Source organism: Notamacropus eugenii, chromosome 6 (genome assembly GCF_028372415.1).
Source record: "Notamacropus eugenii isolate mMacEug1 chromosome 6, mMacEug1.pri_v2, whole genome shotgun sequence".
Classification (NCBI taxonomy): Eukaryota; Metazoa; Chordata; class Mammalia; order Diprotodontia; family Macropodidae; genus Notamacropus; species Notamacropus eugenii.
In genome coordinates this window covers 73,984,015-74,010,021 of record NC_092877.1, presented here as the reverse complement: position 1 = coordinate 74,010,021, position 26,007 = coordinate 73,984,015, and the positions used below count along the sequence as shown (strand labels likewise).

At 37.1% G+C, this 26,007-nt stretch overlaps 1 protein-coding gene across 1 annotated transcript in view; it reads left to right on the top strand.

The window, feature by feature from the left end:
• Positions 1-22,992: 22,992 nt before the first annotated feature.
• Positions 22,993-26,007, top strand: part of KCNIP4 (potassium voltage-gated channel interacting protein 4) — a 506,159-nt gene continuing 503,144 nt past the window's right edge. Inside the window, exon 1 of the mRNA XM_072622134.1 lies at positions 22,993-25,865. Coding sequence (XP_072478235.1) covers positions 25,766-25,865 — 100 coding nt within the window. The 5' untranslated portion in view covers positions 22,993-25,765. The remainder of the gene's footprint in view (positions 25,866-26,007) is intronic.

The window sequence follows — 26,007 nt, the reverse complement described above, 5'->3', positions numbered from 1 at the left end:
TCAGTACATGAAGCAGCTCAAAAAGGATTTTGAAAATCAAGTAAGAGAAGTAGAGGAAAAATTGGGAAGAGAAATGAGAGTGATGTGTCATGAAAAATTAGTCAACATCTTGCTAAGGGAGACCCAAAAAAATGCTGGAAAAAATAATACCTTTATGATTAGACTAACCCAAGTAACAAAAGAGGTCCAAAAAGCCAATGAGGGCAAGAGTGCCTTAAAAAGCAGAATGAGTCAAATGGAAAAAGAGGTGCAAAAGTTCACCAAAGGAAATAGTTCTTGGAATTGGAATGGAGCACAGATGGAACCTAATAACTTTATGAGAAATCAAGAAGTTATAAAATGAAACAAAAAGAATGGAAAAATAGAAGATAATGTGAAGTTCTCATTGGAAAAACAATTGACCTGAAAAATGAATCCAGGAGAGATAATTCAAAAATTATTGGACTGCCTGAAAACCATGATAAAAAAAGGGCCTAGACATCATCTTTCTAGAAATTAGCAAGGAAAACTAACCTGATATTCTAGAACCAGAGAGTAAAATAGAGATGAAAAGAATTCACCAATTGCCTCCTGAAAGAGATCCCCAAAGCAAAACCTCTAGGAATATATTGTAGCCAAATTCCAGAGTTCCCAGGTCAAGGAGAAGATATTACAAGCAGTCAGAAAGAAACAATTCAAGAAACAACTGAAATACAATCAAGATGACACAGGACTTAGCAGCTTCTACAGTAAGGGGTCAAAGGGCTTGGAATGTGATATTCCAGAGGTAAAAGAAGCTAGGATTAAAATCAAGAATCACCTACCCAGTAAAACTGAGTATAATACTTCAAGAGAAAAAATGGAACTTCAATGAAATAGAGGACTTCCAAGCATTCTTGTTGAAAAGAGCAGAACTGAATAGAAAATATGACTTTCAGATACAAGAATCAAGAAAAGCATGAAAAGGTAAACAGGAAAGAGGGATCATAAGGGACTTACTTAAGGTAAACTGCTTATATTCCTACATGGAAAGATAATACCTTTCTCAGTATTAGGATAGTCTATATATACATTATATGTGTGTGTATATATATATATATATATATATATATATATATATATATATATATATATATATATATATATATATATAAAGAGAGAGGGGGGGGAGCACAAGGTGAGCTGAATATGAAGAAATGATATCTAAAAAAGAAAATTAAGGGTTGAGAGGAATGTACCAGGAGAAAGAGATCGGTAGAATGTAGTAAATCTTCTCACATAACAGAGGTAAGAGAAAGCTTTTATAATGCAGGGGAAGAAGGGGAAGGTAAGAGGGAAGAAGTGAACCTTCCTTTAATTGGATTTGACTTCAGGAGAGAGTAACATACACACTCAATTGGGTATGGAAGTTTATCTTACTTTACAGGAAAACAGAGGGGAAGGGGATAAGAAAGGGAGGATAATAGAAGGGGTGGCAGATTAGTGGGAAGGGGTAATCAGAAGCAAACACTTTGGGAGAAGGACAGGTCAAAGGAGAGAACTGAATAAATGGAGGGCAGGACAGGATAGATGGAAATATAGTTAGTCTTTTGCACTGTCACCATTATGGAGGTTATATAATTCTTTATCACTTTGCTTGCCTTCTCAATAAGGGTGGGTAGGGAGCAGGGATGGGAGAGAATGTGGAACTCAAAGCTTTAAAAATAAAAGTTAATGGTTGTTTTTACATGCAACTGGGAAATAAGATATATAAGCAATGGGGTATAGAAATCTATCTTACCCTACAGGAAAATAAGGGAAGGGGATGGCGTGATAGAAGGGTTGGCAGATTGGAGGAAAAGGCAATAGAATATGTGCTGTCCTAGGGTGAAGGTAGGGGGGCATGGAGAGAAAATTTGAAATTCAAAATTTTGTGGAAGTGAATGCTGAAAACTGAAAATAAATAAATTTATGTAAAAAAAGATAAAAGAATCATTTTGAGTTTTTGTTATAACTTGTTTATGGATTAAGTATAATTATTTTTAAGAGGATCCTGATTCATTCATTCACTATGTTTCTGTTGTCAAGGAAAACATAACCTCAAGAGAGTTTTTACTAACCATGTAAAACCATGGGATTAAGCCCACAAAGAGCAAAGTAAGCTTCTTTCTACGACCACACTCTTTTGTAAAGTGAATCCTCAGTTGTTCTGCTCCTGTATAAACTTGCATTTAGTAAAAAGCAAAATCAAAGAATACTTCAAAAGCAAGACTCTTTACAAGGACAAAAAAGTAAAAATAAATATAAAAACCACAGTGGAATTAGAGTTTTCCTCTAGCTTGGGGTGGTAGTAGCCACTGACAAAGTGTTTACTTGTACAAAGTCTATGTCTTGAGAATACATAAAAGAGGTCAATGAATCACACAGGCAAAGTAACAAAGTGTGTCTGTTGCATGAGGACCAACCTCTTTGAAGGCAAGTGTATCATCTGAACATTCCCAACCAGCTCATGAAGTTGTGAAACCATCTACTAAGGGGTAAGCAGAATTGCAATCTATGTGAACAGAAAAATTAACTGCACTCATGAAGGTGTACATCTTTGAAAGCATTAAAACAAAAAAGAGGGAATATTTCTTCTAGCCTCTGTTATTTTAAACTTTATAAATTAGTTTTCATTTTAAATTGTTGCCTTGTTTAAGATGCTATTTCTACATCTAGTGAAAGCATGCAACTTATTTTTACCCTGTGTTATAGAAATAAATTATTAGCATCACTTAGCTCTACATGATGCAGCAAACTTCCAATTACCCATGCTAACACAGGCAGAGATGTTACAAGTAATTGAAATTCGTAGAAATACAAAACCTGTGTTCTAGCTATAAATTGTAATATCCTCCTTATCAGGCCTTTAACCAACAGATAAGAGCTAGCAAATCTGAATGATTAGAATTTTACCTCTGTTTTATCCATTTCTTGCTTTTCTGATGAAACACCAAAGCAGAGAAATAAACAGTTAGAATGTGAAAAGGAAAAGACACAAATTCTCCAAAAAACTGAAGAAGCAAGCTGGAAAGTGTTACTTCACATAGAAACACATTCATTTCCTTGGTCAAAGACTGCCAGCCCAAAGTCTCTCCTCATGTCCTCTTGAAATATATTCGTATTTGTTACAAAAAGAACTTCTATGGGAAAAAAGATTTACATGCATTTAGAGACATGTATATTAATATAATATTTCAAATACTTTAATAGGCATGTGTATTCTTAGTGTATATATTCCTTTTTTAGACTTGAATAGGTATATTCGTGAATGACTGACCAAAAACTCATCTCATTTTGTAAAAAGCATTCTTCAGTCTGAGTTATTTTGGTCCTGAGGCAATTATGGTTATCTCCTTATATATCTTTGTAATGTTAATTATATTAATGAGAATTAAAGATCTTCCTCATCCATTAATGGGCCTGTCCATTAAGGGAAGCTTGATTAGGGGAGATTTGTTTTGTAGAAAGTCCCATACCTTTTGTTACTTTCTAATGAGGCACTGGTTCTCAAGAGTTGTGATGCCCACTGGCTCTGAAAAGTATATATACACTGAGGTAGGGTTTTGTTTTGGGGCTTACTCATTGGAAGTGTTTGTTTGGTTAGACAAGACTCTGGGCAACTGCAAAGGGGTTCCCCCTACCCCAACCCCTGCTTTGAAAACCCAGATGTCAGAGCTTCTCTCTCTGGTAACTATGTACGTATGTAATGGTCAGATGGTGGGATCTGCCTGTTGATCTGTAATGTATGTATTGCTTATGGTCAGACAATTGGAAGCTCTGTCTGTTGGTTTTATTCTTCTGTTTCTATTTTCTCTGAAGTTCAGAATGCTGACTTTTTCCCCTGAACTAAGTGAATGGTATATGTGCTTCATTAAAGTAGATTGTTGACCCCTCAAAAGTTACTTTCCTTTTAAAAAAGCAGATCTAAGAACCTGTACAGTAGGCCCTCCTGTGTAAACTGGGGTCCTTGCTCTTATAATCTTACAGGGTTAGGATTTATCCTAAAATCCTTCACATTTTTATCTTTATAGAATTTATGTCTTCGATCTTGGGTCATGCCCACCATTAGAACTGAATACATACATATATGTATATGTATATTTGAATCTATGAAAACAGAGAAATTAATTATACTCATGAAAGTGTACATTTTTGAAGTATTAAGATGAAAAATGAAAAGGATATATTTACATATATGTATATATACATGTATCCATATAAAAATATATCCATATATCTGGATATATATGTGTATGTGCATATACATACATATATATGCATGCATATACATTTATATTTGTTGGCATTAATGAAGAAATAATAACTGAGTCTAAGCCAATGGATAAGATTACCTAAATCCTCAGTCTTGAGTCACTTCTGCCATCTTTCTACTCTGCTCCTACTCCCAAGCTACTAAAAACTACCATAGAAAGATATGCAACATGTCAACTATGTTAACTGTAAGTTACTTTTTATCTCATCTCCAATTAGACCTCAGTGCTTTCTAAAATATTAGAAAATAGTCCTTCCTTGACCAGCTCTTTGTCACATTCCGCAATGTGGTAAACATATCTGTACCACAAACCATAGCATGCTACACGAATGTATGTATTTTTTTGTCTTTTCCATTAAAATGCAAACTCTTTGCAGGTAGGGATTTTTTCATTCTTTGTACATTTAGTAGGCACTTAAATAAATGCTTATTGATTCATTCTACTTTCTTTTCAAACTCCTAACAACATCCCTGCTTTTCTCATGTCCAAAACATGGTCATTCCTCCTTCTTGACCAAGAAAATTGAGCTCCTTCATATCATTCAATCTATACCTCAGAATTGCTCTGAATCTTTACCCATCCTCTGATGTTTTGTTCATTCAGAGACTGAAGAACAACTTTTCTTTCCTCAGACCTCCCTCCCCTCCTGTCTTCTCCAAGAGATTGTACCATCCAGCTTTCCCCCTTTGTCATTTTCATTCCCTCTCTAAGTGAGAGAAGGAAGAAGAGATGAGGAGTTCTTAATAATAGCTAACATTTAATCAATCCTCTCTTACTGCCACCCAATATGCCCAACTTTATCCAGTCTTTGAGAAACTTTCATTTGATCCTGCCATTCTTTCAATTGGTTATCCTGATCTCTTTCCTTTTCATTGTCCAATCTTGTCTATGTTTATTATGTCTGCTATCTCACAATCTCTGATCAATCCCGTTCAATCTGCTTTCTAAAACTTCTCACTTCAGGGTTTCAAATGATCTCTAAACTACTAAATTCAATGACTTTTTCTCAGTCTTCATCCTTGGCCTCTATGAAACTCAGAGTCCTTCTTGGATCATCATTCCAAGTCTCTCTCCTAAACCTTTTCCTTCCCTCTCTTTGTCTTCTTTCATAGTAATCTTAACTGCTCATATAGCCTCAATTATGATCTCTATGCCAAAGTGCATATGTATATATATATATATATATATATATATATATATATATATATATATATATATATATATATATATATATATATATATATTTGGCACTAACCTTCCTTGAACTTCAATCCCAGACATATAACTTCCTTTGAGACATCTCTGACTCAGGATGTCCAAAGCAGAAGTCATCACCGTTTCCACAAATTTAACCTTCCTCTCTCTGGATTTCCTTTTTCGCTTAAAGGAAACTTTATTCTCAGCCTTACAAATCTTTCTTTCCCTGACCTTCCTATCCACCAAACTCTTAAGTTATACCAATTTTACCTTTAAAACATGTCTCACATGTTTCCTGATCTCTCTATTAACATTACTACCATCACCTTCCTTCAGGTCCTCATCACCTCTCATTTGGTCTATTTTTGTAGCTTTCTAATTGGTCCCTTTGCTCTGTTTCTCTTTCATTTTAATTCATTTTATAACTCCAGAATAATCCCCCTAAGGAATGTGTTTGGCCATGCTGCTCCCTCCCTCAAAAACTTTCTATAATTTCTTCTAGAATGAAATGCAAACCCCTTAGCCTCACAACAAAACCCTTCTCAATCTGTTTTATCCTGACTTTTCATGTGATTCCCCTTCCTTCATTCTGCTTGCCAACCAGATTGGACTACTAGCTCTTCTCAAAGTGAATATTCCCTCTTCTTCTCCTGAGCATTCACATAAACCATTCGCCATGTGTATAATGTATGCTTCATTCATATTGGTCTTCCAGATTTTTCAACTTCCTTGGAGGCTGACTTCAGGTACCACTTTCCTTAAGGAGCTTTCCTTGATCTCTGTAGCTGTTGGTACTCTGTCTCTTCTCAAATTCGTTTAGAAAACCTTGTCTCATCAATATCTATCTTATATTTATTTATCTATGTGCCTGGCAATCCTCCCATTAAATGTAAGCTTGTTAAAGGTGAAAATGCTTGTTTTTCTTACTATATGTCAATCAGCTGGTGTAGTACCTTGTCCAGAAAATATTTGTGAAATTGAATAAAATTTCCTCTGAACTAAATAGCTGCCTTCCTTTGGTACTTGGAATATCTCATTTGATGCCAGGGCATCTCTTGAGCTGTCCATCTGTTACCCTTCACTTTTGTGACATGACTAGCCTAAAGTATGGCTGAATTTTTTTAATGGACCAGAATTTACACATGCAAATGAAAGTTGTTCCCTTCAAAGTTAATACCTTAAAATGCTGTGCTCATTTTCCAGTAAGCTCCCACTGCTTCAAATATTTTTCAAAACTCGTATTAGAAAATTTCCTTCAGAATCCTATGATATAGGTGGGTTTTTTATGATCCTCAATAATAATAAATTCATGTCTTTGGTGAGTATTTTTAAAAATATAAACAACTATTCATTATTTGGAAATAAGCTGGTTGATTAAGGTGAATGACTGATGTCTGTGACATTATGAAAAAAAAAAAAACCTAGATGTGACTATAAAGTAATGAAACTCTGCTTCCCTAAAACTAAAGTTCTAAACTATAAAATAAGGAGAATGGTTGAGATGATTTCTAAGGTCTTTTTCAGCTATTAAACCCTATCATTCAATGATTTTCAAATGTAACTTATTAGATGGATCTGAAGACTATTCAAAATGATCCATTCCTAGAATGCCTTAAAAAATATTGGTGCTGCTGGAATGAGTATATAGTCACTTGGGGAGCCCCATTTCATGGGAAAATTTTTACGTGGTTGTATAAGTTATGATGTGCACTGTGCTATGTGTTCTTAAGTAGATACTTTGAATGTACAAAGTAGATACTTTAGGTGTAACTAATTTTTTTTGTTACAAAAACACCATTTCCTGTCTCCCCAACCAAATTCATAGAAATCCCTTCAGCATAAAACTAAGGAAATACAAAGGTACTAAAAATTAGCTATGAAAATATCATTTTGCAAATTTAAGTCTATTGTTCTAGCATATAAACTAGATGACTATAGGAGTGGTGTTGTAAGAATGAGTGTTATTGCCTCATTATTTTTGTTGACTCTGGTGAGTCTTTAGGAAATGTAGCCAACAACAAGCATCAGTACCAGACAGCTCTAGAGATGATGTTTCTTATGGCCCTGTAATTAACACATATTTCTAGAAGGAACACTTTCAGAAGTGATTAATATAGTGACGCCACCCTACTTGTATTCTGATGTTCATGTAACGCAAGCCTTGTGATTTCAACCATAAGAGCATACCTCAATCCAATTCTATAGTCCTAAAAGAGCGGGGCAGGGAGGGAGAGCACTAAATCTTTTGGCAAAATATAACAAGAACAAATGTATAGAGAAAATATCCAGAATATGTTGATTTTGGTCTTTTAAATCCTTAGATAAGTCTGGATAGAGATCGTTGAAGCAATTCTAGAATCATCATTGGCATTCTGACCAATAAACTCCTTGTTGAACCTGAAATCACATGTTGAGAAATAATAAATCTCAAATAATGGACTTCAGATGTTCCTTGCTCATCTACACTGTCTTTTCAGCTTAACCATGTTTTGGTTAGGGTGATGAATCATGACAGTGGCAATATTGATAAGTTCCTTATTATAAGGTTTTATAAAAAAAATCTCAAATTAGGTGAGTGAAAAATTATTACATATAATTGTGTCTGGCATTCTGTCTTTTGCAGATTCACTGATTCTGAATTGTAGTTTTTGCTGAAAGTTTGGAAACTTATCTGCTTTAACAGCAAATGATCAAGATGTCACACATCCACCCTTGCTTCCAAAAGAACACAGAAGGGACATGCCCTGAAACCACTAATCTTGAGCAAAGCACATAAATTCACAAAATAAAGAAATTGAGAGTAGAAAACTGAGGAACTATAATAATGAGCCCAAACTGATCTAGAAGTCTTTCATGGACACCATTCTGGATGACACTGTGTGAATCTCTAGAGATAATCAGTAAGGTATTAGAATTGCAAAGGAAATAACCAAAAATAGAAAAACTCTCAGAATCACAGTCACAGAATACCACAGTGGTAAGGGATCTTAGAAGACACCTCGTCCAACCATAAGTATGGATATGAGTTGGACTAGATATCTCTTTTCTGCTTTTTATAATGCTTATTGTTATATATATGGTTCAACTCTGTGCTCAGTTTACCCAAGTTTAAGATGAAACCTCTGCTAATACAGTACCACTGTCATGTACCTAACATTGAAAACTACCTGCACATGTGATGCACCAGATCGTAAGCACTTAGGAGATTAACTATATTTGATGCTCAGGAAATGTGTGTGCGTGTGTGTGTGTGTGCGCGCGCGCGTATTATTGTATAGTCATTTTTCAGTCATGTGCAGCTCTTTGTGACCCCAGTTGATGTTTTCTTGGCAAGGATACCAAAGTGGTTTGACATTTCCCTCTCCAGCTCATTTTACAGATGAGGAAACTGGGGCAAACAAGGTTAAGGGACTTGCCCAGGATCATACAGCTACTAAGTGTCTGAGGCCAGATTTAAACCCAGTTAAATGAGTATTCCTGACACCAGGCCTGGTGATCTATCCAATGTACCACCTAGCTGACCCTTGCATACACATGCCTGATAACAATTCCTGAAGCACTAAGTTTGAGTCACTTCCCACGGACAAAAGAAGATCTAGAATCTGCTTCATTTGTTTAAGATTGCAATCCTCACTTCTAGTCCTGCCTCAGATGCTTACTAGCTATGTAAGCCTGGGCAAGTCACTTAATCTCTATCTCAGTTTCTTCATCTGTAAAACAGAGATTATAATTGCACCTGTCTCTTAGGTTGGGAGGATAAAATTAGATAATATTTGTTAAGAATTTTCCAAATCTTGAAGTCCTATATAAATTTTAGTGGTGATAAGATGATAATCATGATTATGTGATGAATTGGAAAAAATGTTGGGAGCCATATTATGGAGGGTTTTCAAAGCCAGGTTGAGAGTCTTGTATTTTATCCTAGAAGTAATAAGATCTGTATTTTAAGAATAATTTGCTGACTAGGTGGTGAGTTGATAAGAGATGGAAGAGATTGATAAAAAGTGTTCAGTTTTATTTCTCCAGGTCTGTAGAAAAGAGACACAGTGTTGGTGTTGGTATAGCCTCAGAAAAAACAGCCCATAAGCTTACAAGCAACACAACTGGTAAAGGAGAACTTGCAGAGTTAATTATAAAAATCCTTGATTCCTATGATAATACCAAAGACTTCTTTGTCAATATGTGCATAGTTGTATTCTGTAGATGACAGTATTCTTGAGTGGTAAACAAGTCATTTCTCAATGCCATATGGCAGTGAGCATTTAAGCTTACCCCTAGGCTGTAAGGTGAAGCATCACTCATATAGCAGTGGTTTATGTTCATTATAATATACAAGCATAGTCTTTGAAGTGAATGACTTCATCTCTTTCCAGGATGCTTCCCAGTGCCGTTGAGTTCAAAGCTGTGGAATGTCCATTTGCAGAAGCCAGGGAGGTAGCTCAGTGAGGCTTACCTTTTTAAAAAAAAAACGTATTTTTAATTTATGGAACAAAACAAGCATTTCCATAACAGTATAATAAAAAAGATGATTACACGTGAAACTGTAAATCTATTATATATAACTTGCTATTCCTTTATGTAAATTTCTTTTTTCCCTCTTTTTTCTACTCTTCCCCACCCTACCCTGTAGATATCTACCATGACACAAATATATATAGTGTGTATGTATATACATATATGTGTAAAATTATTCTGTACATCTGTTTATCAGTTCTTTCTCTGAAGGCAAGTAGTGCCTTTCTTCACATGAGCATTAACTCCAGTATTTATAGCAGCAAAAATGATTTATTTGCTCAGTCATTCTTAAAGTAATATTGCAGTTAGGAAATGCAGTGTTCTCTTTATTTAGCTCATTTTGGTCTTCATTACTTCATGCAAGTCTTCCCATGGTTTTTCTAAGATCCTTGAGCTCATCTTTTCTTGTAACACAGTAGTTTTCTGTTCCATTCATATACCAAAACTTGTTCAGTCATTCCCCAATTGATGGGCATTCCTGCAATTTCCAGTTCTTTGCCACCACAAAGAGAGTGGCTATAAACATTTTAGAACAAATAGGTTCTTTTCCTTTTTCCTTAATCATCTTTGGAAATAGACGTAGTAGTGGTATTGCTAGGTCAAAGTCTTATCTTTTTGTAGAATGAAATTGAAACCAACCTGCTGCTCTAGGCAATTGCTATTTCCACAGGAAGAGTTAAGTTCAGGTACAGGTGGGATAAAACTATAGGAACGAATCAGAGACAGGTATGGAAGCGGTGGTATGATCTGTGGCCTAGATATTAGATGTTCATGATGTTCATAAAGGACCTCCTTTGAACTAACTCACTCTCCCACCTCACACAGGATTAACAGGTTAGGTTCCCCAGAGTTTAATAAATACAGCACCCTCTTAGCATCCCAGGAATAACATTGATGCTTTGGGATTTCTATTACTGTCACTCATAACTCCCCAACCGAAGCTGCTCAGTATAAATTAACCAGTTACCATCAGTTTACTTTGACAAAAAAGATTACAAAGAAGGTATAGACAGTATAGTAGCTCCAAAATAATCCCCCCCAAATAAAATCCAACAAGGGACATACTCTCCCATTTCACATAAAGAAGATCTTGAACGGTATGAACTCATAGTTAAAGTTGAAGGGTATGGACTCATGGAGAAGTGTAGGTAACACATGGAACTGAGGAGTACCTCATCCTGGCCCTAGGAGTCCTTTTCTTCTTTCATGAAGTCCCTCAAAATTCATTTCAAGTTGAAGAATCATAAGTGAATAAGATGTTCCCCTTAAACAGCAAGGACTTGGTGTCCCAGCTGACAGTTATCTAGGCATCTTGGCAGGTATTCAAGTTCCTCACTAAATACCCCACTGAAATACTACCTGCCCCATAAAGTTTTCTCCAGTCTTCCCTAGTCAAAATAATTTACCACTTTATTCTTACATCTCTTACACACTTATAAGTTATTTTGTATAATAGTGATTCCCTTATATGAGGTATATTAAGCTTCCATAAAAATGACCTCATCCAAACTTTGCATCTCCCAATGCCTGAGAGTGCTTTCCAGGTAGTCAATTTATAGTTAATTTATGAATTGATTGAGACATACTATGTATTCATTTCACAGCTTTCAGAAATCAGCTGTGTCATAGATAGAGCCAGTGTACACCCACAATTCCTGTTACAGAAAAAATGAGAGTGGCTTGTTGAGCTCAGAAACTCTAAGTCTCAGTTGGGCTAAATTTGATTGGGTAGCTACACTAAATATGGCAACAAAATTGTAAGCAGCATGGAGCCAATGGACTGCCTAAGAGGGGTGAAATGGGACAAGTTAGAAACTGTAGGTCAAAGGTCCTGTGCCAGTCATTCGTGGGATGAGGTCTGTGAGTGGTCATTATACTTCTAACTTGGGCAAGACCTAATAAAAAATGAAAGAGAAAGGAAAGGGAAGGAAGGAAGGAAGGAAGGAAGGAAGGAAGGAAGGAAGGAAGGAAGGAAGGAAGGAAGGAAGGAAGGAAGGAAGGAAAGAAGGAAGGAAGGAAGGAAGGAAGGAAAGAAGGAAGGAAGGAAGGGAGGAAGGAGGGGAGGGAGGGGAGGAAGGGAGAGAGGGGAGGGAGGGGAGGAAGAAGGAGAGAGAGAGAGAGAGAGAGAGAGAGAGAGAGAGAGAGAGAGAGAGAGAGAGAGAGAGAGAGAGATTGAGAAAGATTGGATAGAGGAAGGGTGGAGAACTGAATAGCTTTTACAATGTGTCTTGTAAGGAAACATTCTAGAAGTTAGCTTTCCTAAGTATTAACAATCATAATTAGAGCCGATATACATTTTACACTCATGACATGTTCTGAGGATGATTACATGCTGATATGATCTGATCAGTAGATAATGTGGACAATCACAAAGGATGAATGAAGATGTAGGAGCAATGATTTGTAGAATTGGAGCTTACCGTTACAATCACAGATCTTTGAAAATATTAACACAGAAGTATAAAAACACTTCTTCAGCTGGCCCTGTTCCTAAGAGCCCTCTCCTAGCATGTTATGGACAAATGCAATATTTGAAGCCACTATTTTCTTTTCTAGGACATGTAGCAATACCGTCTTAATGATTAGGAACCTGTTTGGGGCCATAATAAAAGTTGGATGATTTTAATCAGGATGCTGGTTTTGAATACAAGGTAATCCTGCAGCATATTTGGATATAACACTTCTTTTTTTCATTCTCTTGGATACTTGATATATTCCATCATAGTACATTTCTGAGAGTTTTCCATCTTCCTTGCTTTAAAACAGAAGCAAAGTTACTCTACATAAAAATCTCAGTAAGCTGGCTGACAGGCATCAAACACTACAATATACCCTAGAGTATCTATCTTATGCAAAGGGTCTTTGCAGGTTCCAAGATGAGGATTATAGTCAGTTGCTTACGATTAGTGTTGAGAGTGGAAACCTGCTTATGGTTCGCAGTTTTATCAGAACCCATTTTTTTCTGCATTTAAAGTGGAGACACTAGATGAGATCATCTCTAACATTCTTCTGGCTCTAACATTTTCATGCCTAAATGAGTGTTTTGTTGTGTTTTAGTAGAAGCATTAGGTAAATGGCAAATAAACATGACTATATTTTGTGTCTGTGAAACTACCCTGGAAAAAAAAAATGAACCTTATCCTAAGAAATCATTGCAGGACATACCTAAAGGAACTCAAAAGGAAGAAAATGCTGAGAGTCCTAAAGACAGTAGAGGCTCGCCACCCTAACACTGTAATATGCCAAATCATCGATAGATGAAAGGATGTTCGGTTTTCTAAAAAAAAAAAAATGGCATTACATTTATATTTTGTATGCAGACTTGATGTGATTGACTACTTATGTATTAAATAACTGTAAACACATTTTGCTTCATTTTATATTTTTAGTCAATATAATTTTCCTTTATTAAATCATGATTTCTTTTTTCACAGAAGAAAGGTTTTGAAAAATAATGAAAGTGAATGTTTGGACAGCAATAGCTAAATATAAAATTATAGTTACATGAATTCTATGTATATGACTCTGACAAGCAGTTTCCCCACTCGCTATTTGAAATAGAAAGTTGGGCTTCTGTTTTGGGGCAAGCTAACAAGGACTAAGCTAGAGAACCACCATTGGCCAGTGCTATGAGGTGGATGTTTCTTTGCCTGTAGATACAACTCAAAACCAAACAAATGTGCTTGTGTGTTTTCAGTTACCTTTCCTTTTTTAATCAAGTTTATCAGTATACATTAGAAGCCTAAAAATCATAATTAGCTTAGTTTTCATCCTCATAGAATTTGGATCCTACTTTTCTACTTCCCTTCTTACCGTGGCCCAAAGAGCTACTAACATATAGATTAAATGTCTTTTATAAAGCCATTGCAAGTAACAAAGTAAGGGCCATAAAAACCCCATCCTAGCTCTAGCTACTACTGCTCCTAAGGTCTCAATTTTCTACTCCTCCCACCTCCCCCATTCTATCTTTAATATCCACGTTTTTAGACATACACCTTCTCAAAATCGCATTGGGAAAAAGAGAAATTGACTCGCCACCATCAACTTCTACATCTTGGGATGGCCTCCTGGAGAATATGCAGCTCAGCACCAGAGGGACATAACTAAGGGAACTGAAAAGGGAAAAATAAAGAAACACAAAGAAACTAGAAGTTTATTAACCCAGAAACATAAAACACTAAAGCACATAAAAGGATGTTTATTTACAAAAACACATTAATTTCATCACATTGTATTGGTGTCTGGTATGGTAATACAATAATACAATATGAGTGGCTTGTATGATGTAGCCAGGTGGCATCTTAATAGAAGTGTACAACACTGTGGCATCTCTGCCTGCCTCTCAGTCCTGTTTGTCATGAACTGTTATTTTAAATGACCTGTTCATAGTAGACACTGGATGACCTAGAGCCCTTCTATTTAAGTGAGCCACTTCATTTATCCAGAGAACAGCACAGCTCCTTTTTCTTTCTGGTTCCTAGAAGATCAAGAGAATTAGAGATTAGGGCAGAGTGTGGAATCAAGCTGCTTCAGTAAATGATTACAAATTGAAATTGATTAATAAGCTTGATCTTAAAATTTGTAAAGGTTGAAGAACTAAGCAAAATTGACACAAAATAAACAAATTGAGGGTTTTTTTTTTCATTTTCATCAAATCCCAGACATTCAATAAAGAGTTAGAATATCTTATGAAACAGATTCACAGCCAAGTTCTGGCTAAGATTAGGCACATCCCCCAAACAAACATCCTGGACATAGTTTAAGAAAAGACTTTACACAGAAAAGTCTTACAATAAGTGAGGCACAAAACTGTTCATAAGAACAAATTGATTTTTACCTGTGAAATTACAGTGTGAAGGATTATTTTGACCTGCCTGTGAAAGAATCTTTGAAACATGAAACCAGTTATTGCCAGTATATAAACTACTTCCTTCGAATTGATCGAGTGATTTGTAAGGCATATCAGCTACTCAGGTGGTATTTAGTAAATCATGACTTCATGAGAAAAAGGCTGACCATGCAATATAACAAATAAATCTTTGAAAATGGAAAATGAGCAGTTGATATTTTCAAATCAGTTGTTATCTTGACAGTCACACTGAATTGACTGATTCAGCCTGGTTTTTCATTTGGTCAAGCTTTCTTGAATGCTACCAAGCTGATTTTTGCCTAGGAGCCCTACTCCTACTTGTCTCCCTTTTTAGACCCCATTGCTCACTATCACAAAATAGAGCTTGAGATGTTCATAACGGAAATGTTATAGTGGAAATTGCAGAGTGGGACAAATTAGCAGTAACAGGAGAGTTGAAGAGGTCTGGCAGCTGGTGCAGCAGTGGGTTATGGTAAAGGATATCCTCATGTAGAACAATATTCACCCCCCTGCAAACTTTCCTGTTGCCCTTTTCTCTGATTACAGGATCTCTGCCACTCTACCATCAGGTTGCCCAGTATTTTAATTCAAAGGAATATATCTCCAATAATTGGACTTCAGGCATCTTGCTTGGCACTTGGTTGAGGTGACATTTTAAATCATATCACATAAATGGTCACCTAGGGATCCTTGGAAGAGTTCTCCTACCTTGTTCTTTTGTAGTTGGAAGTAAAGAAGTACTGAAAGGAAGCACAAGATCCTCCAATTATTCTGACATTTTCAGTACCAGGTTCTAAAAGGGCTACCTTACCACTATTAAGGATCTTCTACCTATTAGTCTCAGCTATTTATCCATTTATGAGTCTGGAAGTGGCAAACCAATGTACAACCTGGGCACAAGAGGCATTATCTACTTTAGGGCTTAATTCCAGACTTGCAGGTAGGCACGGTGACTTTTTCTACATCATTTTTTCTAGCCATTTCTCCAAAAAACTACTGAACTAACTCCACTCACACACCTTCTACTTTCATCACCAAATTAGATCATGTATGTTCTACTGAAACAAGAATGAAGGTTTCTCTTTTTGTTTTAATAGCCTCATCCCACTTCCACACTATAAAAAGAATGAGAAGCTTTCCACTTTGAATACCAGTGTCTATTAGCTCCCCATGGAGTCTATGACAATGATTTTTATCAATAATATGCTGTCTTAACATCCAAAGAAATTAGACAATTTCTTTGTCTAAATCTTCTGTTCTTAACTGACTGGCATTTTCTTGGCACTAAAATAGAGTTATAACCAAAATAACAAAATTGCTGACTATGTGCATGCTTGCAGTTGATACATTACCCTCCAATGACATCTTTATTTTGGAAATGTTCTGATTATTAAAGGCTTTATGCCTTTTATTGTGTTTTAAATAAAACATGAGCATATTTATTATTTACAAATTGATTCTAACATGTAATAATAGCCATAGTTATTGTATCTGAAATATCTCTGCTACGAATCAAAGTTATTAACAAATGATGCAATTAGCATTGTTAGTAATTAAACTACCACACAAAAGTATGTATGAAAAATTGCCTGAGGGGAATGCAGTGAATTACTTTTCATATTTTATGTTTCTTTAATGCAGTGAAATTGTGAAGTAAACAGTTTTACTGAGCTCAGTATTACTGTAGGGATGTACAATCTGTCTTAAATCTAATGAGGATTCATTGGTTGTAGAATTTGGAAGGGAATGAAATTTGACTAAATATACAATCTGCAACTAAGATTTCCATTAAGCAGAGTTGAAATCCATAGAAATTCCCTTGGGTATTAATAATCGTATAAATAAAACTGATTCAATCGCTTGCATCTTTAAAGAGTTCATAATGAATGAATTATGCATCAAATAACTTTACACAATTTGTTACTTCTATAGTATTGACTTGGGTAAAGATTAGACCCAAAGGAGCAAGGAGTAAAGGACTCAATGCCTTGACTTGTTTTGTTGTCATTAGACCTCAAGTTCTAATATCTACCACATCTCTGCTTCTGCGAATTTTAATTCCATTAAGTAAACTGTTCATTCCATGTTTCTTGGTTATTAGGATGGTTGTGCTTCAATAATATCTGTCATTTGAATAAATTTCTAGCCAAAGGGAAGATATCATTGCAGATGGGGGTAGGGGAAGGAGAAATTAAAGGTGGAATATTATAAGGGTTTTCCATTTAAAGTTGTATCAGAAGCTGACCAAAGAAAGAAGGGCATGATACACATGTTACTGGAAAATGAGAGAAATTGGAAGTGACCAACATCTGTTCAGTGATGTATTTTGGTTCTTACTGGGGACAAGTTAATCCATTTCCTGGAAAAGTATGAGAAGTTCTGAACAAAATATAACACACCCCACCCCACTTTGCCCCTTTATTTTGCTGAATTCACAGGTTCATTAATTTCATCTAGCTAATAATGAAATACACTAGTGGTAGCATAACTCTCAGCGGAATCCAAGCAGTGGATGGATGATCATATGTAAGTGCTTCCTTCAATCTATGGAATCTGATCTTTTCTGATTCTGTTTAAGTATGCGGGTCCATGATAAATGCATGCAGAATGACCTTTTCTACACAACATGTTCATAAAATCTATTCTTTGACAGTTCCTTCAGCTTGCTGTCTTTGAGTCGCACATAGCCTTCTACATTGATTAACATGAGTTATTTGATTCATCAAGTTCTACTCCAGTTGTACTTCAGAAGATGTTTCTATGTCCCTGTTTGTCATTACTTTATGTCATCTCAACATATTGTTGCTCCTGCCACTGCTTAGGTATTCCCCAATGCATTAGAATTGGTCATCAATCCACCTGCCCAAGGCCAATCAAGAGAAACTACAGCTGACAAGCAGACTGGTGTAATAAGAAAAGAGTAGGATACGGAGTCAGAAGAAACTTGGCTTTGAATCTTGGCCTCGTTCCTTGCTAGTCATGTAACCTTGGGCAAGTCTTTTCATCTCGCTATGCCAGAGTTTATTTAACTGTAACATGAGGGGATGGAACCAAATGATCCCTAGAATCCCTCCAACTTCTAAATCCTGAGATCCTTTGGCATATTGGGTGGTACCCTGCTCCATGAGAAGTCTTTTTTCATTGTTGAGGTATCTACTAGTCACTCTTGTTGTATTTGATTCTTGAGTAAAGTGAAGAAAACTGCTCAGAATCTGAATCTGAAATTAATACTCTCTCTTGTGACTTTATCAGAAAAGAGGCACTGCCAAATCCTTGTAGACCTCTGATATGTAGACTGTAGCCCCAATTATTCACACATGTAAGGATTCAGAGACAAAGCTACAAAATGCTATGGCTTAATAATATTATGCTTCCACTTTTATTGGCAAAAAACAATCCCTCGAAATCCATTTTTCCAGAGCAGTTCAAATGTAAAGTCAGGAAGTTATGGCTAATAATAATAGTACCTTATATTTACATAATGTGTTAAGTTTTAGAAAATACTTTAGATTCATTATCACATTTGATCTTCACAATTACTTAGATAACATAACTACACTTTGCTAATAACAGTTACAATTAGATTCAAATTTATAAACCCTTTACTTTTAAATATAGTCTTTTCCCATTAAACTGTCTCTTTAAATAATTGAGGCCTTATATGATTGTGTCTAGGGGCTTATCTGATTGTTCTGTTTTTTAGTTTTCTTTAGAGTGTTATCTCAACTGGTAGATTTTCCTCTTTGTCCACAGACCCATGACAGTAGACATCTTGGCAGATAATAAATTATGCAAATAAATGTGGATGTCCATCTCTTTGTACCCAAACTTCTTTTATGCTTTTTTATATGTCTTTTTTCTGTTATCTCTAGAGAAAGAAAAAAGAAAAGGCCCTATTGTAATGTCTCAATGTCTTATTTTCTTTTCCAAAGACTTAACAAGCAAACATTTGCTCTATGTAGATTCAAAACTAATTCTTTCTACTATTTCCTTGGCCATGAAGTAGAGTCTTTATTAGAGGCTCTAGATTTTAGAGGAATTCTGGAGTTCAGATGGTGCTTCAACATTGGTTCTATAGTACAGATAACTTTGAACTTCCTATAAAAGTCTTCAAATATGCATAACTAACCACTACCTCTTCCATGAAGACTCCTTTATTACCTTTATAAACCCTCAAATCATCTTCTTCCTCTTGTGGCTTTTATAACTTATCATCTTGTAGTATAAACATTCGTGTCTTACCTCCTTTTTGCTTCTAGACTGCTAACTGGTCTCCTGGTTGACCATAAGAGACTTAATTATGTTTTATTCATCTTATTCCCCATGTATCTTGTACACCAAACACAAAGCTTGTTGAATAAAAGATCATTGTATTAGAATTAATCTGGGCAAAGTTTAATTACTGACATAAAAACTGAGGGAAAAAAAAAAGCTAAGGACTTTATTTCCTACCTACCCCAACTTGGAATTAGGGAAGACATATTTGTTTAGAAGCTCTTTGCTATTTGTTTCAAATTGTCCAAGACTGGTTTCATTTTTCATTTTGGAAAGAAAACAAGCATTCTTTCCAAAAGCCATTTTGCTGAAAATGAGGCATAAATACATTCACTCCTGCCAGTAAGTGCTGATTTTGAGTAAACTGGACTATAGAGAAAAGATAGTTTCCATGTGTTAGCTTTTCTTTGAGGGTACGAGAAGATAATATTTGGTGTTAATACAGCATCAGGTACCAAAAGTCAGGGACTGAAGACCATTGACTTGGTTTAACTGTAAGAGATATGCCCATCTGGACTTCAGGAAAGCTGAAGGTTGGCCGAGGCAAAAGAACTACACGCTGAAATGTAAAGGGAACCCCTTTCAGGTGTAAAGTACTCCACACTTTAGGAAGAGTTTGAGGCCTGAAGAATCCAACAATTTATCCAAAGACATGAAGAGACAATGAATTTGCACATTGGGCATGGATAATCTGTATTCCTTTGCCTTCAGCTGCTTATCTGTATAAGACCCAATATGAATCTGGAAAGCATAACTGGAGTGGACTTTGCTTTGAGCCAAGATTGTTGAACCTTCTGCCTACAGATAACAAAACTTATAGCCAAATCTCTGAGGACTTTAGAGGTAAGGCTGGGTTAAGTGCCTTATCCTAGCTGAAAAGAACACTGTTTAACACTTAGCCTAGACAGAAAGTGGAAGTGACAAAAATGCAGCTGCCCATCAAAGAGTGACTCAAGGGGATCTAGTGGCTTGAGCTGGATCCTGAAGCTGATCATCTTGCCCAGCTTAATCCAGAATCATCAGTTAGTCAGTCGATAAACAATTATTAAGCATCTACCATATGCCAAGCACTGTGCTAAGTCCTGGGGATACCAAAATAGGGAAAAGATAATCCCTGACTTCAAGGAGCTTAAGATCTAATGGGGGAGACAATAAGCAAAAAAAATTTACAAGCATGCTATATACAAGTTACATAGAAAAGAAAAAAGAGAAGAAAGATCCTAGAATTGAAACTTAAAGAAGCCTGGGGAAGCCTATAGGAAGAGATGAGAAGGGAAAGCATTCCAGGCAAGGAGGAGAGCCAGAGAAAATGACTGGAGGCAAGAGATAAAGTGACTTATTTGTGGAACCACAAGGCCAGTGTCACTGGATTCAGTGATACTGGATCAAAGAGTTCATAGTGGGGAGTAAGGTGTGATAAGACTGGAAAGGAGGGGTCCAGGTTATGAAGGGGCTTTTAATGTGCTTAGCCAAGTCTAATAGTAGCTACCCAGTGATTAAGTCACCTGCTTGGCCCAAACCAGGAGCAGCTGAGTCCAGGAAGGAACCAGCTCATCATCCAAGAGACCTACTTGCCCCTGCCTAGCCACAGATTGGCATATCCAGTCAAGATAATGCACCCTATGAACAGCAAGCCCAGATGAGCCTCCCATTCAATGGAACATCTTGCCCTGTAAGGAGCCAACTCAGCCTAGCAGCAGAATGACTCATCCATCACCAACACCAAAATCCTAGGCCAAAATAAACTTCTTAGGACTCTCCAGAGAGAGATAGAATAGGGAGACTTTTTTGATCCAAAGTTACCTTGGTCACATATGATCCTTACTACCATTATTATCCCTTAAGTTCATGGTAAGTCTCTTCCCTTTCCCTGAGGGCTTCTCAGATTTTTATGGGAGAATGTTTTGTAATTAATCTTGTTCTTTTACTCTATTTGGGAGAATGCCTTTTTCAAGTACTAACCGAGTCCACTGGCCAAATGTTAAAGGAAAATCACATCAGCAAAGGCCCATGGGCTACAATGTTAAGAGCATAGCCTCCCACAGGCTTTCCCCTGTAGGGATTCAACCTGCTAATTCTTGATGTGATTTAGGGGAATGAGCCCAGAAAGAGTGATACTTAACCTTTTAGAGAACTTGGGAGACATAAATCTCCAGTTATGCTATTTTGGTTTCTTAACTGCTGCAGCCAAGGCCACCTTAGGCAAAATTGTCGAATTCACAAGGCTTATCCTCCTCATACCTGAGTCCCCATCTCGTCACCCTTTTTCCTTCCTTCATTCCCTCCTTATTCCACAATCCTTTGGGGGATTGTAATATGAATGTAAATAACGTTCAGTGCTACCAAGTTCCTCTTGTCAAGGACTGAAAATGATCTAAATAAATAAATCAGAATAAGGACTTAATTATCTAATGTGTTTCATCTCCTATTAATATTGGCATTACAGTAATAAAAAGTTCAAAACCAAAAAAAACCAAACCCTCTTGGAGAAGGCAATGAGCTCCTGGGCAACAGTGTTATAATGGAAAAATGCCTGGATTTTTGAGTCAGGTAATCCGATTTTGAATTGTAATTCTCTTACTCACTAGCTCTCTGTTCTTGGGAAAACCACTTATCCATTCTGGCCTCCAACGTTTTCTCCTCTATAAAAGGAGAAGACTAGGAAACAATATAGTATAGAGAATAACCAGGCTGGATTTAGCATCAGAGGACTCAGGCACAAATTCCACCTATGCTATTTCCCACCTTGAGAACCCTGGGAAAGCCACTAAATTTCTCTAGGCTTTAGTTTCCTTACCAGTAAAATGACTACAGTAGACGAGATTAGATAAGATTCCTACCAGCTCTAAATCCAATAAGGTCCCTTCCTGGATTTCAGAATCTAGGCTTCTGTGGTTTTCTCTGAGCCTTGGTTTTCTTGTCTATAAAACTGGTCTAAGAATATTAATAGCCCTACCTAATGCACTGAATCATTAAGGGATCAAACATAGTTGCGGGGAGCCCTTTGTAAAATATAAGTCCCTTTGAGGTCATACAGCCAGGTCCTGCCCAAGAATGAAGACCAGGGTTAAGTCAGAAGTCTGATACAGTGGGTAAATAACTTGATGTCTTGGGGTTGTGGCTGTCTCTTTTCAGGAAGGTGTTATCTTGGCTTGCAAATGAATTGGATTGGTCCTCTTTGAGAACACACAAATAACAATCACTATTAAACTATAAATTAGAAAGCATAAGCTCACCTATATTGGCACAAGGAGTTTTCTCATCCTTCAACTTTTCTCCAAAAAGGCAAATAGCAGAAATCATTATTCATGGCGGAATTTGAGACCCCTTGGTTTCTAAGGAAGAACCTATTTTGATTCAAGGGTGTCTTCTCACATAAACACATCCTATTCTACTGGCTCCTAAGGTTAGTCTGGATTGTAACCAAAAAAAAAAAAGTGTTAACCCACAAGATAAGAACACCAATAGCAGGGAAGGGGCACAAATGTGAAGCCAGGGCAAGAAATTCACGAACCATAGTAGAATCAGTGCCTTCCACAAGCCTGCACTTCTGAGTAGGATATGTGCTAGCTAACTGGACATAAAGGAAAGGGAGCAAGTAATCGCTTCCTCTGGAGTAAATTGAAGTTGACAACTACTCACATAGTAGACAGAAGAAAGAGCGGGGAAAAAAGACTTCAACACCACTTCAGACAATGAGACAGAAACTTATGGTACGAAAGAAGAGTTGTTCCAGCAGAGCAGCTCAATTTGTAGATTTCAGGGACAGGATAACTTTTTTAAGGGGGAAAAAAATATTCAAAAGCCATGGGGGTGAATAGGAAGATTAATACATATACATATGTTAATTATAATTTAAAATCTGAGTAATTTTCCTCATGCATGGAATGTAGACTCATTCTATCCATGTCTGATAAATGACACCATACATGTCTGGTTCATGGTAGATGCTTAATAAATGTTTGCTCATTCATTTATTCACTAAGTTCTATGGGATAAGAGAGTTGGAAAGGAGTTTAAGCAGCTTCATTTTACAAATGAATAAATTGAGGTGGAAAAGGTAAGGTGACTTCCCTAAGGTCTCAAATGTAATGAAATAATCAAGCTGGGATCTGGACCCACATCTTCTAATTCTAAATTAACTCTAATTTAATGGAACATCTTTCTTCTGTGGAGCACCACTTCTCTCTATACTCTGGGGTAGCTAGTTGTGTAGTGGATAGAGCACCAGTACAGGAGTCAGGAGGACCTGAGTTCAAATCTCACCTCAGACACTTGATACTCACTAGCTGTGTGACCTTGGACAAGTCACTTAACCTCAATTGCCCCATCCTGAGTCATCTCTAATCATCCTGATGAATATCTGGTCACTGGATTCAGATGACTCTGGAGGAGAAGTGAGGTTGGTGACCTGCACAGCCCTCCCTCACTCAAAAACAAAGTCAAGTGCAAGTCATGTCATTATTTTTCTGTTGGTATGGTCTTCTTGGCAACGAAGGACGAACACACAGATGCACACACACAGTAGTAGTTGTTTCTCTTTTACCCAGGAACCATGAGGGTCTTCCCCTCCTTGTTTGATTTTATTTTTTTTATTAAAGGGGCTATCCCTTGAGAAGCTATTTAAAGTGGTCTATTCATTGAATGGGTGTATCTCACTCAAGGTGAGAATGCTGTAAGACCTAGGCCTGAAAGGACCAGGGTCTCACATTGCATCCTGGGCTGTCTCCAGCTGTCCTGATGAATATCAGGCCACTGGACCCAGATGGCTCAGGAGAAGAAGGTGAGGCTGGTGACCTTGCACAGCCCTCCCTCATTCAAATCCAAGTCAACTGTAAGTCAAGTCATCATCTTGATGTCATGGTCCTCTTCGAGAACAAAGAACAAACACAATCAACAAGAACCTAGCGGGACCAATATTTGTTTCAATTTTAAAGAGGAAGGTCTAACCCATTTCACATACTCATAAATTGAGACAATTTAAATGGTTTTAGAGAAAGTGTCATGAAAGCAAAGAATTAACAATAGAATAATTTGCTAACTAAAATTCTTTCAGCTTTTTTAAGTGAGAATGAGGAATTAGGGGAGAAACAGAATTGTATCTGGCACCTAGCAATGACAGTCCATCTAATTCACCCATAGGAAGCTCACAGATTATTGTAAGTGCAAGTAATAAGCTTATGAATGAGCAGGAGGAAGATCTATGCATCCAATTAACTACTACTTTGGAAAATGCTCAGGTACTAATGTTATTAGGGTTGATGAATAAATTAAAATGCCACAAACTTTGTGTGGTCCATTTGCAATGCAGTCTTCTCTCCTGGTGTTATAAATACTTCCACTGCTATGCAGTTTTGGATGAAAGATATCTATAAACTTTAAGAAGCTTTTTATTTTGATTGAATATTTCTCTATCACAAAAGGTGCTTTCATTTAAAATAAAAAGATTACTAGAGAGAGAACAATGAAATACGTTTGTTGTCATGCGTCCACAGAGTACATATCATGAAATGTTGAAATGCAATCATTACTAGTCAAATGAAAGAGTTAATTCGTAATGAACAACATTGAGCTTTCAGAAAGAAGGAACTAATTGAAAAGTAGAAAGTCAATACTCAACAAATCCCTTAAATCCCCATTTCTTTTCCCACTTAGCTGGTTTGGTTAAAATCTTTGCCCTTTCCCTGGTATAATAAACAATGAATCAGAAGCAGCAAAGTCAGAATTGTAACTCCTCCTTCTCCCCTTTTTTATATATTTTTTTTGAATTTTCATTTAAGAAGAGGCCTCTTTCATCCCTTAGTATCCAGCGTGAGTGAGTCCACACATTAGTTAGCTTCTGTTACCAAGGCAACTGACTCTCCACAACAAGCCTACCAGCAGCCCTGACTGGCACCAGGAGCAGCATATTCCCAGATGCCTAGCTATCACTCCGGGCACGTCATTTTTACTGGGGACTTTTACTGGATGACCTCCTGGGTCTTTGGGTGATCGGCGCTTTACTTCATGCATGGCTGTCTTTCTGTGTAAGAGTGATAACGAGGAAACAGATAATTCTGACAGGCCTGAGTTTATCCGGCTGCTACTTCTGGCCTCTGCTAGGGTAGACAGGATGCATTCTCACTGTCTCTTTCTCTCTTTCCTTTTCTCTCTGCATCTTCATCTCTCTTCTCTTGCTCTCCCCTTTCTTTATTTTCTCCCCCTTACTTCTCTCTGCTTTTTCTCTCTCCCTCCTCCCTCTCCCTTTACCTCTTTCCACCTCTGTCTCTCTGTCTCTCTCTCTCCACACACACACACACACACACACACACACACACACACACGCACACACACACACGCACACACGCACACGCACACACACTCGCATTCACCTCTCTCTCTCTCTCTCTCTCTCTCTCTCTCTCTCTCTCTCTCTCTCTCTCTCTCTCTCTCTCTCCCCCTCTCCCTCTCCCTCTCTCCCTCTTTCTCTCTCTCCCTCTCCCTCCCTCCCTCTCTCCCTCTCTCCCTCTCCCCCTCTCTCCCTCTCCCTTCTCCAGCAGTAGCCTTCTTAATGTAGTTTAATGGCTTTGCAAAGAAAGCCAGGCAGAGGAGCACTTGCCTCAGTACCTGTGGTCGGACCATGACCTAGCTCACCATGAACTTGGAAGGGCTTGAAATGATAGCAGTTCTCATCGTGATTGTGCTTTTTGTTAAATTATTGGAACAGTTTGGGCTGATTGAAGCAGGTTTAGAAGGTAAGGGAGTGCTTTTTAGTGACTTCTAACATTACTCTGTCTTGTCATACTTATTTCTTAAGGGGATGAAAAGAGGTACCTGAAATTAGACCAGAGAAACCATGAGCTGGGATGTACACAGAGTACAATTTTCTGTTTATGG